Here is a 17,478-nt window from a genome sequence, read left to right on the forward strand (position 1 = left end):
ACAGAAATTAAGAAGTAGGAGTTGTAATGGTCGGGTTGACCATTACTAGTTTTGTATTATTGTATTAATTAATTGCCGGCCAGCTACAAGGTGTAGTGTTAAGTAATATGTTTTCCATGTGTGTACTTCTATGATATTATTACATGTAAGTGTATGTGCTTAATGAATTGTGATTTTTGCTGGATATTAGATTCCACTGTTTTTTAGCTTCCCGGTTTGGGGGAAGCTACAGGGTTCACGTTCACGGACGTTTACCCCGACTATGAAAAAGGGCCAGTTGGGCTTTAGGAAAAAAAAAACCAGTTCTTCACTACCTTCACAACGACGAAGACCCTTCGAAAGTCTTGTCCACTCAGGGTGGCTAGACTGAATGATTGAGAAGAAAATGTAATACTTGGCAAATGAACAGCTTCGAGAGTCTTAGTTTTAGTTCACTTATGGTGGCTAGACTGGTGACTGAAATTAATGTATCATTTGGCCAAGGAACCTACTTCGAAAGTTTAATTCACTTATGGTGGCTAAACTAATGATGGAAAATATATGTAGCATTTGGTAAAGGTAACCCCTGTTTGAAAAACCACAAGATTCCCAATTACAAAAGATTTGCATTTGTACGATATTGCCGAGTCGCATCATAATGCCTAGCGGGCTGAATGAGGATGCTGCGTAAGGAAACGCAAGACTAGTCGGAATATCAAGTAAGTCGAGGGTAGGCTACAGAGATAGTTAGGCTAACTCTGTGTTAATGAAAGTACCAATGGTTAGGCCATAGGTACACCTTTGCTTGAATTAAGGAAATTGGTTGATTATGTAAATGCACATAAGTATGGAAACGCTTTGTAAATATGTAAATAATAGCAACGTATAATAAATCCATATAATCCTACTAGAAATGTTATGATTTGCTGAAGTAACTCCAAGAACTACAGTTACTGTCCATTTTTAACAAAATATTTTTTTCACTTTCTGTACATGTGTAACGAACCAGGGACTAAAAATATAAATGTTATGTGAACCCCCCCCCCCCCTTCGTAATTTCGGCGCAAATATAATCTGCTCGCTTGGCACGCAAGGTGAGGTGGAAGGAGAGATTGAAAGGAAAATGCAAGGGAAGGGAAGTAATCCCGAGGGCCGGAGTTAAACCAGGGATTGGGGGGCCGAACTTTCACAGGGTCTAGTGGTGGTGTTTTAGCTGTGTGTTAAATTTAACAATCCCCAAATGTTCTCTCTCTGGCTGTTGTAGTTTCTGAGATACTCACTTATGAGTGTCTCAGAAGCTATGGTTGACACGGAGGTACACGATGGATCTCGATGGTAATGTAGAACCTAACATTGTGACTTTTAAATCAAGGATTATCGAGTTTGATCCCGATGGAGGAACGTTGCACAGTGGTTCAGACTCATCATTTCGTTCGTTGCCTCATTGACTTTTCAAATTTCACCCCTAACGATCGAAAAGCAAGTAAATAAAGTAGATTAAAATAGTCGCAATCTCGTACTATATGTTCTGCTGCAAGTGACCCAACAAAGGCCCTTAAAATTTCATGCCAGTGACGTTCTCTGTGCCGTCAAACAAATTCCGGTAATTGCACTTCCGTAATTTATTACTACATCTTTCTTTCTCATGGTCAAGCGAAACCTGTAAACGTTGATGTAAAATAGCCAGAAATATAAATAAATCATGCAATTCAACATTTAGATTGTATCCTTAAAGATAATCACGTTGCACATAAATACCGTCAATATCAATATAATCTATAATCTTTGTGGCCCTTCGAAGATTGTTGAATATCTTAAAAGAAGCCCCACGAAGTGATACACCCACAGGGTAAAGTTGGTACCGCCTTTGTTCGTAGAGTGCTTACTCCAAGAAGGGAAAGTGTTAGAACTAACAAGGGAAGTACAATAAATGTGAAGAGAGTGACGGTTTTCACTTTCTGAAAGGGAGATCTCTTCACTTTCTCTTCTTGCGCCCCAGCCTGCTAACTCCACACGTGCCGTTATGTAACCCCTTAACCATCTGAGGGATGTTTCTCTCATTGAGGCCAATTCTTAAAGGCAGGCTCCTTTTATTGTGTTTTTGCGAGTTTATGTGCAACACCCCTGTTGTTCCCCATCCCTCTGCACGCTTTCTATGCCGACCCTTCTCTCTTAAATGTTTTAACATTTTCATCCCTATCACAGCCTCATCAATTTTACCAGAAGGGTTGGACATTCTGGTTCGAAAGATCGGTAATTTATGACAGCTTTCCCCATCTTTAGTGAGTTTTCGAAAATTACTTGATTGACCCCTAACGCATTTCGGTTGAGTCGCACCCTTTTTCCCCCGTAGTTCCACGCTTTTCACTAAAAACAATATAAGGCTGAAAGGTCTGTCTTCAGTGTCCCTACACTGACCAATCGCATGACTCTAAACTGCACTAGAGTTTCTAAAGTTCTTGCCTGAATTTATTTAAACTAATCAGTATTTGCTCACACATTGGAGTGTTCAGAGGACGGAAGAATCATACGTACTGAAGGGTGAGTATTCTCTTGAACAACCACCACTGAAAATATTCATGTTTTTATATATTCCAGTGCATATGTTACTTGTTCCAAATTGCTTAGCTTTCATTGCTATTTTTATTTAGTCTTTTTTTGTTTCAATTCGCACGTTCAGAATATCGTGAAAGAGTTCTTTCAGACCAATATGAATATGCAAACGGAAATTGTGTCTTCGGTCGTGTTTCTGGTAAAGTAGATGCCAGACTGACAACACGCAGGCCTGTAGCTTGGAGTGATCTCTTGAGGAAACGTTCAAGGGTTATTGGTGAGTGGGGGTGAGCTTGTTTCAAACATGTAAAACATGATACTTTTAGTTTCAATAGTTAAACAGAAATGAAACATGAACTGCAACTAGAGATGTTTTTTATTTCTTTTTTGTTCAAAGTTAGAATAGAATTCGGTGCTTCTTGAATTCATACATATAACTAAATTCTTCTATCAGAATTGTATTACTTTTGAGAAAAGCTGTTGTGGTGGTTTCAAGAGCACTTTCATTGCGAGGAGAGCAAGTGAGAAGATTTTTACTCTTCTTCCTATTTTTTTAAAAATGAACAACAATATTAATTTTACCGGTGAGAGGGCTAATTTTCATAGTAATAAGTATGAAGTTGATATGACTAATATACAAATCAACGTGGTGATAGCGTATTGAGCAAGAACAAATTACTATTTTTTCTTTGAAAAGAAATCGATAATTTAAATTGAATTATTAGTTAAAATTTTGAAATTGAAGGGAATGCATTGTTCCGTCTCACTTGCCCCTAGTAAATGTTCCCGTTTGCGATATAAGAGATGCAAATTTATTAGATATCAATAAACTTATAAATTCTTTCTGACATGCATGTGAAGAAGAAGCATGGAAGGACATCGTGAAATACGATGAAAGGGGTATCGGTCCAGGTTAGGCTAAGCCACCCTCGCCCATCCCTAGCTACGGGTCTGACAACACGACATTAAAAAAAAGTGTAGAAACCCCAGTAAGTGTATGGCGAAATACATATAATTTCATTTGGAATGGTTCCATATTCCATACTGCTTTTCTACTATTTGCTACCTACCCTATAATACGTCGTTTTATTTTGAGAATATCTATACCAAACGGTCAACACCGGTAGCAATGATAAGTTTAATTTTCCTGCTTGCTGCTATCGTGCGATTGTAATAGTCAGTTTATACTCGGCATATGCGTGTGCTAGCAGTGCAACTATTTTACCAAAGTGCTTAATTTCAATTTGGACTTGATTTTTTTTACGCCGATTTTCTACCAATTTTAACTAATCGCGACGATGAAGATGAATGATCATCTGATGAACTGCATGAAGAGTCAGTAGTTTACGACTTTTGAGGCGAGTTTTGTCACAAATAGGAGTCCCCAAAGAGCCAGTTTCCAATTTCTAAGCACGGGTGAGTTTTCTCACACTAGTCTAGGCTTTGTAATTATTCCTCTAGCAAATGTATGTGGTGAACATGCTTGCCCTGGTTAAAGGAGTGTATTTACACCCTTTCATCTGCATACAGTGCACATACACCCCCTAAGCTCGGGTGAGTATAACAACCCCTCATTTCGCGGGCGGGTAAATGCGCTTCCCAAGTTCATGAAGGAAAACTCACCTTTGTTTAGAACGAGGAAACTTGCTTTTTGTGGACGTCTATTTGTTACAAACCAAAATCACCCCTGTAAGGTGAATTTACAGTGTTTGTTTATCAGTATACTCAAAGCGCTCGGCTACCAGGGCGTACTTCATTTCAGTTAAATATCTGATACTACATATAATTGTATGTAATAATAATAAAAATAATAATTAGAAATTCAAATGAACGTGTGTCGTGATTGCAGGGGTTTGGTGAAGGTTGTGGTCAGTAAAAAAAGGTTGGGAACTACTGTATGAATATATCCAAAAGCTTCGGAATCAGAATCATGTTGACATTCTGTGTCTTAATAATACAACTGAGATGGTGTTTTAAATAATACCATGAACTTTGGGGAAAAAGACCCCCTGCCCCCCCTAAATACATCATTTGCAATGAAACCATTACTTTTATATATTATTATTAATGTTATGATTATAAACTTGGTGCATTTCTCTACTCGAAACAGCCGGCCCCCGTGGTGGAGTGGTTAGCACATTGAGCTACGACGCCAGGCGTCCCTGATTCAAATCCCGGTCTGGGCGTGGATGTTTGTGAGTGTCCATTCATCAATTTCATCATATCATCACTCATCCTCATCTTTGAAAATTAGGCAAAAGTGGTACTAAAGGCGAAGTAAAATAAAGCAAACAATCAATCAATCAATCCACTCGAAACACCTGATGAGCTAATATCTGGCATAATTGTATTTTGTCAGATGTCAATGAAGGACAATTTTATTCATGAAATTTATGTTGTTTTATCTTTAACTTTATCGGATTTCGGTAATTTGATAAACCCTTTCAAATAACAATTTCATCATTCATCATCATCGTCGCGATTAAACAAAAAGGTAGAATGGCGACGTTTAATAAGAAAAATAAATTAGAAATAAATATATTTTCCTTCTGGCATTCACTACAATGTATTTTCTGATGATCGTAAAGTCTCATACACGTCAGTACGAAATAAAATATCCATACAGTGCAAATGAATGGAATACAAGTAGAAAGGAAGATTTCTACTTTCGCTAATATTTCTAAGAAAGTTTCCATGTAATATTTTTGGAAAAGTCATACATATGTAGAAAGTACAGATGGCCAAATCCGTTTTTTTTTGTTAAAAATATATATCCGGTATCCGTATAGCAAAAACGGAGAATCCGGATTTCGGAGGGAATCCGGATTTTGAATGGAATCCAGATTTCGAATTCGATCCATCCTGGCTCACGCTTATTTTAAATGTTTAAATAGTACGTAACTAAGTCTACTGACTATGTTTGCAGCTAATTCCAAACTGAGAAAGAGGAATAGTTGGCTAACTGAAAAGCAATGTGCAGTAGTATTGTACAACAGTTCTTTCTTTCCGCCAAACATGCCCACATTGCTCGATGACTCCATAACTGTCGTAGCAGTTGCACAAGGGCGATATTTTGATAGATTGCAAAAGTAACCGATGTCGTCCGTCACCTGTTGTAAAGCCTCTTGGCTATCATTCCTATCTCTCCTGTCGGATCACACTTTAAACTGTAGGTCCAGTCCTAATTGGCCTTACTGTGCATAAAGTGGACTTAAAACACCAACTCAATCAATCTATCTTTCCTGTGTGAATCTTGATATGGCCTCCCTACTTCTCTCATTTATGTGTCCCTTCCCTGATGCCCTTCAATTGCTCCATTGAGTATGAATTGTGATAAGATGAAGCAGACGAAAGGACAATCACAAACACACATGGGCAGATCACAAAACCACAAAAAAGCTCCACGTAGGATTGTACTGGCTGTGAGTCCAGACGCCATAGTTTCGTTAGTCTGCTAAATGCAGTCCATGGTGTACTACGTGGAAGACAGTCTGATATTGGGTTGGTAGATTAGAGTATATTGTTAAATTCATGAGACAATTATTGAAAATATGGGTCGAAATCAGTTTCCCTCCAAAATTTGCTTTCTCTCTGTAATCCGTTATCATTCCAGAACCTGTCTTGCTTCCGGTATTCTTCTCGCTCTGAAATCAGGATTCTCTCCGAAATCCGGATATTATATTTTCCGAATCCGGATCTCCGAATGCGGATTTTTTTTTTGGCCATCCCTAGAGAAAGGGGGCTGCTTGCAAGTACGATTAAAAGAGAGATACAATTTAATACATAAGATGAATTATATTAAATTAGACTATAATTAAAAACAGTATCACGTTATACATTCTGAGAAGGTTCAGTGAAACTACCTGGACAACTTTTTTTTTTTCTTGGATCAGAAATTCCATTTCTGGCATTGTTTCTAAAATGGAACCCAGACCCTCAGGAGTCTTTTTAAGTTGTAAGTTTGCTAACCGCAACACGGTTTACTTCAAAGAAGGAAACATATGGCTTTCATTTAGAACAGTTCCCTTCGCGATAGCCACATCCCTCCTTATCCGACCCTCTCCCTGCCCCCTGTGGTGCACCAGCTGCGGCAACATACATACACTCAGGTCCTCACTTCGTTTGTTGCAGAATCTACAGTTCGAGGACATCAATGTCCTCGCATCGTTGATAGAATTATGTGCGATGCGAGGACCTGTGCACACAAAACACAGGTGTACATTTGGTTATACAGATGACCAACAGTTAGTGGACCGTCCTCGTAATGTCTGTTACATGCCTGTAAGGAGAAAAGTTGTCATATCTTCGTTATTATTTAGCCATTGAGTATGCCGATGCGAGTGGTGCTTCATCTCAATAAAACGTCTTTCTTGAGCGCTACTAATTGCAGTTGAGCCATGTCCTCGTATTGTATGTGGTCTGCTCATGTCCTCGCATGGTAGGGTAGACAAACAGGGGGGTGGGGGGGTGTGTGTGTGTGTGTGTGTGTGTGTGTGTGTGTGTGTGTGTGTGTGTGTGTGTGTGTGTGTGTGTGTGTGTGTGTGTGTGTGTGTGTGTGTGTGTGTGTGTGTGTGTGTGTGTGTGTGTGTGTGTGTGTGTGTGTGTGTGTGTGTGTGTGTGTGTGTGTGTGTGTGTGTGTGTGTGTGTGTGTGTGTGTGTGTGTGTGTGTGTGTGTGTGTGTGTGTGTGTGTGTGTGTGTGTGTGTGTGTGTGTGTGTGTGTGTGTGTGTGTGTGTGTGTGTGTGTGTGTGTGTGTGTGTGTGTGTGTGTGTGTGTGTGTGTGTGTGTGTGTGTGTGTGTGTGTGTGTGTGTGTGTGTGTAGATAGATATATATATATATATATATATCAGGGGCATATATTCAGGGCTATCTAGGCTATCTGTGAAGCCCTGACTCAGTGACCAAAATACAGTCGAAAATACAGAAACAAACATCTATCAGAACATGTGCATAAATGTGTTCACTTCAATAAGATGATGAACCTGATTTTTTAGGAGTTGGAAACAGTGCCCGCGAGGCAGTAAGGGGCCGCATGGTTGAAAGGTGACAGAACTTCCGAAAGGATCCTGATCAGTGTTGGAAACCCATTTTTTCCAGCATGTAATTTCCCCAGAAACGAGGAATTGTGAAGCCAAACTGCTACAGGAGAGGGAAAAGGTTTGCACATGATGAGGAAATTACCCTCTGAACTTCTTAATAATCTGAATCAATGTTGCAAACCTACTGTTCCCTGAATGTAGTTTTCCCAGGAATGGAGAAATCTGAAACCAAATTATCATAGAAAAGGGTGGCATGACAGGGAAATTACTTTCTGGACCAAGAACACCATCGAACACTTGCAGGCAAGTTGAAGAAGAGGCTGTTGACCTTCAAACAACTAGAGTAAATGAAGATGTTTTCTCGGGCAATCAGCCAGGTGATTTCCGGATAGGCTTCAGAGTGTTAACGTCACTTCAATCCCCGAAGATGAGTGACACGTTACCTCTCGAAAGCCTATCCGGAAATCACCTGGCTGATTGCCCAAGAAAACCTCTTCAGTATTCGCCACCAGGAAAGCTTCGAGAATTATTAACTAGAGTAAATGCATTACAGTGGGAGGAGAAAAATGTTGGCTGACCAGGAATGGTATGAGTGCATCTAAAAATAACCGAAATAACAAAAACCAGTTCTAGTCTAGATCTTGTCGAGGGGTGTTTAATGGTCCCTTGGTGCACGGAATTTAAAAGCAGATTGTGAATAAAGTAGGGTCATTCCATGCCATTTCGACCAATTCTTGTATTATTTGTCACCTCACAATTTTTAAAAAAATTGATAATATACCGTATTTACACGTGTATAGTGTGCGTATAGTGCACACCCTGGTTTTCTATGGGTAAAAGTTACAAAAAATTCTATCTCGTATATAATGCGCAGTACAATCCAGTTTCAAGAAATGGCTTTCTTAGTTGTACGTCGTAAAGCTGTTGCTGTGCTGATCAATAGTAAATAACATCATACCTATTCAATGAGTCACCTGTTGCTATGTGGACCAAGAGGAGAATATCCTCTTGTGTAAACAATAAGTCATCAACCAAAGCCCCCCCTCCCTCCACTGTGTTTAGCATCACAAAGCTTTCACTCTTTAACCACCTTATTTATTCTGTAATAGCAGAAAGCGAAATCAAAATTATGTTATGGATTTGCAGGGCTCAGGAAGTTATTTTCTATTATTTCTTGCCCAACAAATACTGCTGATATGCATCCCTTTGTGACGAAAGGTGCATGCTTGAATTTTGCCAGAGTTTCACTGCTTTTCTTGGTTTTGATTGATTAAATGATTTGTGGTTTTAAGTTCACTTTATGCACAGTAAGGCTAATCGGGACTGGACCTACAGTTTAAAGTGGGATCCGAACCACTGTGCCAAGTGTCTCCACCAGGTATCGAACCTGGGACCCCTTGATTAGAAGGCGACGACGCTACCACTGCGCCATCAGGAAAGCCTGCTTTTCTTGGTGTCGCAGAACATTACAAAGTGAAAAATCATGTGAAATGGCCTTCAAACTTTTATACATGGTTTTTATCATTCCTTCTTTACTTCTTCTAAAAGAACTTCAAAATATATACTTTTTCCGTGACTAATGTAACATTTATACAAGGCACATTCAGGACCTTCCAAATAGCAGTTAGCAGCACAAGATTTCTTCCAATAAGGAATTTACACACTCCATATATAATTATTTGGCCAGTAATACATTTTAATTATTATCTTATGTTTTATTTCATCCAAAGCACCATAGAAATCAGAATGTTCCTTCATTTTGTGATGAACTTATTTCAACCACATTTCACATTAATGTCGTTATCTTGAATGGAATATTGTTGCCATATTCAGAAACTGTGGGTTTTAAGCTTTACAACGATATATAACATGATAGGGTTCCGTAAATATGAAAAATCAATGCAATTGTCCCAAAATCATGGAATGACCTTGTAGTTTCACGTTGGCTGTCCAAATTATTCTGTGCATAATACGCACCACATTTTTTGGGAGCAAAAATTTTGGAAAAAAAGTGTGCATTATACATGAGTAAATACGGTAACCACTTATTTCTACATCTTTCAAATGTTCAAACCGACAATGATTTTTTTTTATTTCGGGCTTCAGTTTGGATCTGGCATTTTCAATAAGCAGCATGAGATGATTTTAGTTTTTTTAGATCTTAACAGAAATCACAAACTTCTATTTTATAATTCCAAATGTAATGATTCAAAAACTATTTTCTTCAAAACTAAATTCTCTTTCTTTTTGTATATTACCATTTTAGCTTCTAGATTAGTAATTTCCATACTATACTACAATAAAGTCTGATAGTTTTCTTTTTTTTTTCAAAATTTCTCATCTTTCTTTTTGTACGTATATTATATTATTATATCTGCCACTGTGCACAGCTATGCAGTAATTGAATGATACAACCAGTTTCTCATTCTCATTCTTTAATGCCCTCCTCCCCCCACCCCCACTGATGGTGTAGTGGTAGTGTCATCGCTTTGTAATCAAGAGGTCCTGGGTTTGATACCCAGTGGAGGCACATAGTGCTTTGGATCCCACATTAAACTGTAGGTCCATCCCGATTAGCCTTCCTGTGCATAAAGTGGCTTACAACACCAACTAAATCAATCACTTTAATGCCCCCTTACTTCTTTTTTCCTGAAACAAGCACACTTCTGATAAGTCTTTTTCAACTGCATTGGCACTGCTCCACCACCTGTACATCTCCCCCTTCCCCTCCCATACATTACAAACCAGTCAGAGGGGTATCTACAAGCAGCAGGCAGCTGGCAACGAGTGCCCATGTTTTGTCTTGTGGCTCCAGAGCTATGCCTCATCCACTCTGAAGGAAAGAAAAACGGCATTGTTTTGAATCTCGTCTGGGAAGGCTGTTTTTCTTTAAGGATTAGGAAACACAAGTACCAGACACAAAGCGAGGAGTTGAAAAAAAGCAATCTCTTCTTTTTTTCTTGTTCTGCTTTCTGATAAACACCTTGAACACACAGAGCAGTGCGGGAAAGAAATGACATGATGCTAAGAATAATATAATTGCCGCTTTTCTTCGGAACCATTCACATGTTGAAAATAAATCAAGCAATATTAAATGTTGACTGGAAGACGATGAAGAAAAAAGGAAACACATTATTCATTGGGAAACTATTGGTCTTGCCCTCTGCAAGACTTCTAAATCCAATAATACATCGTTGATTAATATGGATGTAAATACCAATCAGTGACATGCCCAAGGGAGGTTCATGGGGGTATAAACACCTGTTTAGCCAGTATTTCTAATTAAAAAAAACATCAAAGGCAGTAAAAGATGGCAAAGTGAGGGCTGACTACTATCCAAAGCATATGTAACTACATCTTCCCTGATAATTTATTGTGACGTCTAAAAATGTGAAAGTTTGACAAACCTTGTTTTGTTCAGTTCATGCTGTTGGGCTGAAAGTAGAATCTGAACCATTCTGCATGTCTTCAGGACACTTTGATTAGAGTATATAAAGATGCTTGACGTCCAGCTATAACTGATCACCCCCCACCCCTAAATTACCAGCGACTTATAAAACTAGCAACTAATTACCAGTTTACAGAGTAAACTGAGATCCTACACAATCAGATGCATAAACTGAACGTATTAGGTTCCAGTTAGGAGCAGTCATCCACCATCCCTACCCTCAAAAGTGGGTCCTCCATTAATCCATCACTGACTTTCACAGCAGGTCTTGCTTTTTTCCTCAGAAATTCATAATCACACTTCTTTCCTGTTGTTAAATAATTTTTGACACAATATACCAACTAAAAAGTCGATTGTGCAGTCATTTCTTACACACACGAGTTTCACTCCTCCCTTATGTTCTCCCACTTTTTAAGTTTCCCGCATTTTACGTTTTTTATTTACAGGCCCTTGATAAACATAAAATGGGTTTTATATATATCATTCACAATAAAGAGTGTGTGCAACACAAGCTAAACTGTGACTTAAATTTACACAAACACAGGATTATGAGTCCTGTTTACAATATACTATTGAAAAAGTTCTACAAGCAATTCGCCATAAATAATATTATATTCTAACAACTTACATCAGAAGTTCAACGAGTCTTCTGCAAACACCAGCATCAATCACAGCTTGAATTTTGTCATTGGGGCCATCGGACAGGTAAGACAATGCCCAGCAAGCATCAGCTAGAACATCAGCATCATTATGAAACAGTAGACGTGACAACACTGGCAGGCAAGGGCAGACTTTCGCAAACTCTGGAGGTGGGTTTTTTCCTCTACACAAATTAGATAATGCCCAGACAGCATTCCTCGTCATAGACAATCGAGTTGATTTACTTAGCAGCCTGTAAGCAAAAGATTTTATACAACACACAGTTTTAAAAACAAATTACATATTCACTGACAATTTTTTTTTGGGGGGGACTACAAAACTACATCACAATAATTATATGGAATAACCCAAATATTATATTTTTAAAAATTAAAATAAAATGGCACAAATGTGCACTAAATTATGAGCTATTTATTATAAATATACCAAATCAGTAAAACTATTGGCAATTTTACTGATAAAACTAATATTCCATTGGCTGATACTGAGAGGATGCCGAGTCATCTGATCTGACATCCTTGTAAGGTAGCTTTAATTTAAATTATTTTACCAAATATAGAATACAACAACAAAGAGTATGCAACACTGTCAAGTGTAATGCAGATTAATTTCAACGTATTATTTGTGACTGGTGAGATAATTCGACTAAAATCTTCTTCTTTCATACATTGAAAGGATGACCGTAAGTATATCCTATTTACAATGCTAAATAGAACATTTCTGTATTTGACAATTTAAACATTACCAATGTTTGTATTTGTCAATTTAAACATTACCAATGTTAGCAGGAAGTTAGTTTTGCTAATCATACCCTCACAGATGCATCCATATTTTGGAACTATTAGTTAATATAACCGTACAAAAGCACACGAACGAAAGAAAACTAGATGATTATGAAAAATTCCAAAACATTGCTCTGGTTAAGTAGAAGAGAGTGCAGTTTCATCCAATCAAAAAAATACATGGAAAGTGAAAAACATTTTCATATACTTAATAAGCTTTACCTATCTTACAACTTACTTCTCTTTCTAACAGTAGCATGCATTTTGACAGAATTGAAATAAAGGTCTGCTTAAGCAATAAAAAACCACTGCTAAGAGTGAACTATTGCATTATTTGGTAATAATTTGATAGTGCTTAGGCAGGCTTTCAAAATGTATGTTTCTTGTATGTTGTCATAGTGTACGAATTTTGAAATCAGGTTATATTTGGGTTATTCCATGTCAAATCAACCAATTTTTAAATAATTGGTTGCATGACCATTTTAGAAAAAAATCATATTTAGTACATGTTTCTAGATATCAAAACCATTGTTCAAAACGATTTCATGTCCTTAGTTGTCCTGGGGCACCCATTTTTCCAACATGGCGCAGGGCATTGTTTTTGCTCATGTAGCTGTTTACAGAATCTTAATATCTCAAAAACCATTAGAGCTAGAGACCTGGAACAAAATTCATTTTGTAGCTGATGAAGTATAATTTCCATGATATTTAAATATGTTTTGCTCAAAATTGTATCCTAAGTATGAACATTATGGTGAAAATTTGGGTAACAATAGATAAAAATTTAGATTTTTAAGTCAATTTTTTAATGAATGGGTTCAATCTAAGGCTTGAAATCTTGATGTTTAAACCTACCTGCATGAACATAACTCACAGTATAAATCTCAACTCGTTTGGTCAATATGAAGTAGCATTTTGTGATGTTGCAGATTAAGGTTAAGTTGCATGCATACCTAGAATAATGAAGCCTTTTCTTCTTCTAAAGTTGGGTTAAAAAAGCCTGAGAGAATATAGTAACACAGCATTTTAATATTTGACTTAACAGAATTTAAAATTACAAAGTATCACAATTGAAGATCTGGGACATCTCTTTGCAAAGGGTTTGATTTATTTGGTACCCACATGCAGTTGGTGTTCTCAGCTCCAAAACTGTGAATTTCCTTAACATTGCATGCAGCTTAAAAGTAGGCTATTTATTCCTGAGGGTCAAAACTGGTTGAAGATATGATTTTATGTTGCACGTACATTCCACTTATTTTTTCCAAGGAAAGACATTCGTGGAAGTAGAGATGAGTCGTGCAGAGCAGAAGATTTAAAGACATGTCTTGATAGGATGTGAGGCAAGCCTGGAGTTGATCTGTGCATGGACAATATGTGCTGTCATTCTTCCTTTGACTAATATGTTGAGAGGTAGTGACTTGTGAATGTTTGCTATTTGTGGCTGGAAATGGAGTGTTCTGTAGATTTTTTTAACTGGAGAGGAATGTTATGAAGACACTTTTGGTAAATTATCCAAGCACTTAATTGATCTTAATTGACAATTCTTAGGTCAAGGCTACAGGTGGATGACTACAAAACACATGCAAATACCATTCAAAAAGTTTGTTGTATGGTAAAATATGTTGTGATCTTCTGAAATACCACTTAAAGAAAAATTTAAGTACGGGAATTTTTAAAATTAAATTGCATCACATGACAAGGTGAAAAAAGTGTTAAGAAAGCCTTATACCAAGTAAATCAATATGCCCACGGCATTATAGTAAAATTTCATCTCTGGAGAAAGTGGCTCACATAAGTGATAGGTTGGATTTGATTATGTCTTTATGCCATCCCAATAAACACTGAAGGAAGGAAATTTTTAATATTAAATTGCATCAGATGGCAAGGCAAAAAAAAAGTGCCAAGAAAGCCTTATACCAGGTAAATCAATATGCCCACCCCATTATAGTAAAATTTTCATCTCTGGAGAAAATGGCTCACATATGTGATAGATTGGATTTGATCATGTCTTTGTGCCATCCCAATAAACACTGAAGGAAATTGATGAAATCTGTTGTTTTAGATGGATCTCCTGTTTCAAAACTGAGGAAGCTGAGTGCAAAAAAACATTAAAGTTCTCTTGCTCCCAAAACTACTTGTGTCAAACAAGGAGTGCAAAGGAAAAGAAAAAGTTGTTTTCCAGAAAGTATTAGAAATTAAGAAAAAGGCAAGTGTGAAAATCCTTTTGCATGAACAGTACAATCATTTACTTCAAATGTTAAAAAGAAAAATGTAAATTAGTAAAAACTAATGTTAAAAAGTTCAATCATCAATTTCATTGCTATCACTTAGTCAAGAGAAAATATATGTGATGAACAGGAGGTTTCTGATCATTTAGTAAGATTCAGTACTGAATAGTAACTTAGTGAAGGAACAAGGAATTCTGCCTGATTTCACAAAGAGAATGAGGAGAAAAGTATTAAAATCCTATGTTACTATATTTTCTGAGGCTTTTTTAATCCAACTTTCAAAAAAGAAAAAAAGAAAGGGCTTCATTATTCTAGGTATGCATGTAACAACCTTAATCTGCAACGTCACAAATTAAGTCACATATGCTACCTCATATTGACGAAACGAGTTGAGTCTAGAAGTTGAGATGAATACTGTGAGTTATGGTCATGAAGAGCTTACTTTGTGCCAAATTTCAGAATTTTCAATGAGGACCCATCTGAGATGTTTAAGCCTGAAAACTGTCAAAATTCCATAAATGGCCATGTTTGAATCCTTGCAGGAAAAAAAGGTTGCATTTCTAAGCACTGACATTTTATTTGCACACACCTTGCAGGTAGGTGTACACATAAAACAAATTTCAAGCCTTAGACTAAACCCATTCATTAAAAAATTTTGGCTTAAAAGTCTATTTTCAAGTATTGTTACCCAAATTTCTACCATAATTTTCATACTTAGGATGCAGTTTTAAGCAAAACATACTGGAATGTCGTAGAAAGTATACTTCATTAGCTACAAAATGGATTTTGTTCCAGGTCTCTAACTCTTAATGGTTTTTGAGATATTAAGATTTCTGTAAACTGCTACATGAGGGAAAAAAAATGCCCTGCGCTATGTTGGAAAAATGGGTGCCCCAAGGCAACTAAGGACATGAAATTCTTTTGAACAATGGTATTTATAAAAACGTGTACAAACCAATGTACTAAATATATTTTTTTCTAAAATGGTGATGCAACTACATTTGGATGATTTGGTATGGAATGACTAGAGGCACATATTTTTGGTAAATAAAAAAGCAAAATTTCGGTATAAAAACTGAGTCAATTTCGGGTTCAAAAGCGGTAAATAAAATAAAATATCGGCGTTATAGCGGTGAAAAATTGGATGAAAAGTGGTATATAAAAAGACATTTTGGTTTTAAAATTGTGAATATAATCCTAAATTTGATTTAAAAACTACACTTATTCCACAGAATTAACATTTCACTTCTAATAGCCCATTTATGTAGTTATCTGAGTATTAAGTTTATTTCTGGGTAAAGGAGTCAATTTTTGTTTCTCCAATATTAACAGCAGAATTAATAAATTTTCCGGGAATTGCATAACTCTCAGGATAATTCAGACCTCAGAAGGTGCCGCGTTGGTGAATAAAACCTACATTTCGTGTTTAATAGTTAATTTCGCTTTTTGCAGTTCATTTCGCATTATTTCGTGACAAAACATGGTCACAAAATGCATCTCACACCTTTCAAAAACATGAAAAATTAACACTACAATGTGTTTTTTCAAATGTCATTTTTTCGTCAAAAACGAAATATGCATGCCCCTAGGAATGACCCATGTAGGAAATAAATGAAATACAAATAAGCAAGGAGCAGTTAAATATATAAACAATTGAATTGAAACAGCTTACTGTAAAAGTGGAACAAGAATGCCCTGGTCTAAAACATGGTCACGGCATTCAGGTGAATCTCCTGCAATATTGCCTAGAGCCCACACTGCCTGTTCTTGCACGTCTTCATATTCAGATCCAAGTAGATGAACAAAAATGGGAACAGCCCCGGCTTCAATGACAATTCTTGTCTGCACTGATGTTCCTGAAGCGATATTTGTTAGTGCCCACGCAGCTTCAAACTGCAACAAAGAGCATTAGAAAATAATATACAATTTTTATTTATCTCAACATAGATTTTCTGAATCACAATTAAAGTTCATTTTTCCTTATGATTCATCAATATATATTTGAACAACAGGGCACTGCCTAGGTTTACAGGGAGAAGGGGTACAGCATCAGGCCTCCAGTGGGGAAGAATTGCTTTGAAAGAGGGCCTCAAAAGGGAAATAAAAAAAGTGTTATTTAAAACATGGGGAAATATCAAAATACTAACCACCTGATATAACTTGGTCTAACAGGTTACAATTAATTCTGCACCTAGTAATAGCCACAGTAATATTCTCTCCCCACTGGTGTATGCAGGATTTTTTTTCAAGAGGCTGGAATTGTAAAGGTGGATAGTACATAGCAAAATTCGAAGAAGGGCTGTAGCCCCATTAGCCCCCATCAGCTTAAGAAAGTTACTCTCACTGAGCTGAGAAACTAGTGTGTTAAGAAAATATGGTGAATTAAATTATTTCTTTTCTTATAAGGGCAGGATAATAATGCATTACCTTGAAAGTGTGTTTCTAGGATGATTGAAATTAATTACATCGTGGTTTGCATGATCCAAAAACACCTTTGTTGAGACGTTCAAATCATCCTCTCACAATGATGTGTGGACAATATCTACTGAAAGATTTATAACCGATTGTTGTAGGACTTATCGGCGAGAGGTGGCTTCTATAAAAAAGACTTCACTCCCCTCTTAAATAATAGACTGAGTCCCAAAGACAATAAAAAATAAGCGCTCGTGAATTTCGGGCGAAGGTTTGTTGCGACAGTCGGCAAAAGAGAGTTTCAGCGTCTGGTCTTTGTGGTTGATGTCCACGCGCGCATTGCTGGAAAAACGCGAAAACTTTGCATTTGTTTGAGC

The 17,478-nt window shown here is 37.1% G+C and overlaps 1 protein-coding gene across 2 annotated transcripts in view; it reads right to left on the reverse strand.

The window, feature by feature from the left end:
• The window catches only part of Kap-alpha1 (karyopherin alpha1), a 66,420-nt gene that overhangs the window by 33,629 nt on the left and 15,313 nt on the right, over positions 1–17,478 (reverse strand). For both annotated transcript variants that reach the window (XM_083123977.1, XM_083123978.1), the window contains exons 4-5: positions 16,362–16,582; positions 11,648–11,911 (exon numbers count right to left, since the gene is read on the reverse strand). In XM_083123977.1, the coding sequence (XP_082980103.1) occupies positions 11,648–11,911; positions 16,362–16,582 (485 nt within the window). The remainder of the gene's footprint in view (positions 1–11,647; positions 11,912–16,361; positions 16,583–17,478) is intronic.

Source organism: Lepisma saccharinum, chromosome 6 (assembly GCF_977018435.1).
Source record: "Lepisma saccharinum chromosome 6, izLepSacc3.1, whole genome shotgun sequence".
NCBI lineage: Eukaryota > Metazoa > Arthropoda > Insecta > Zygentoma > Lepismatidae > Lepisma > Lepisma saccharinum.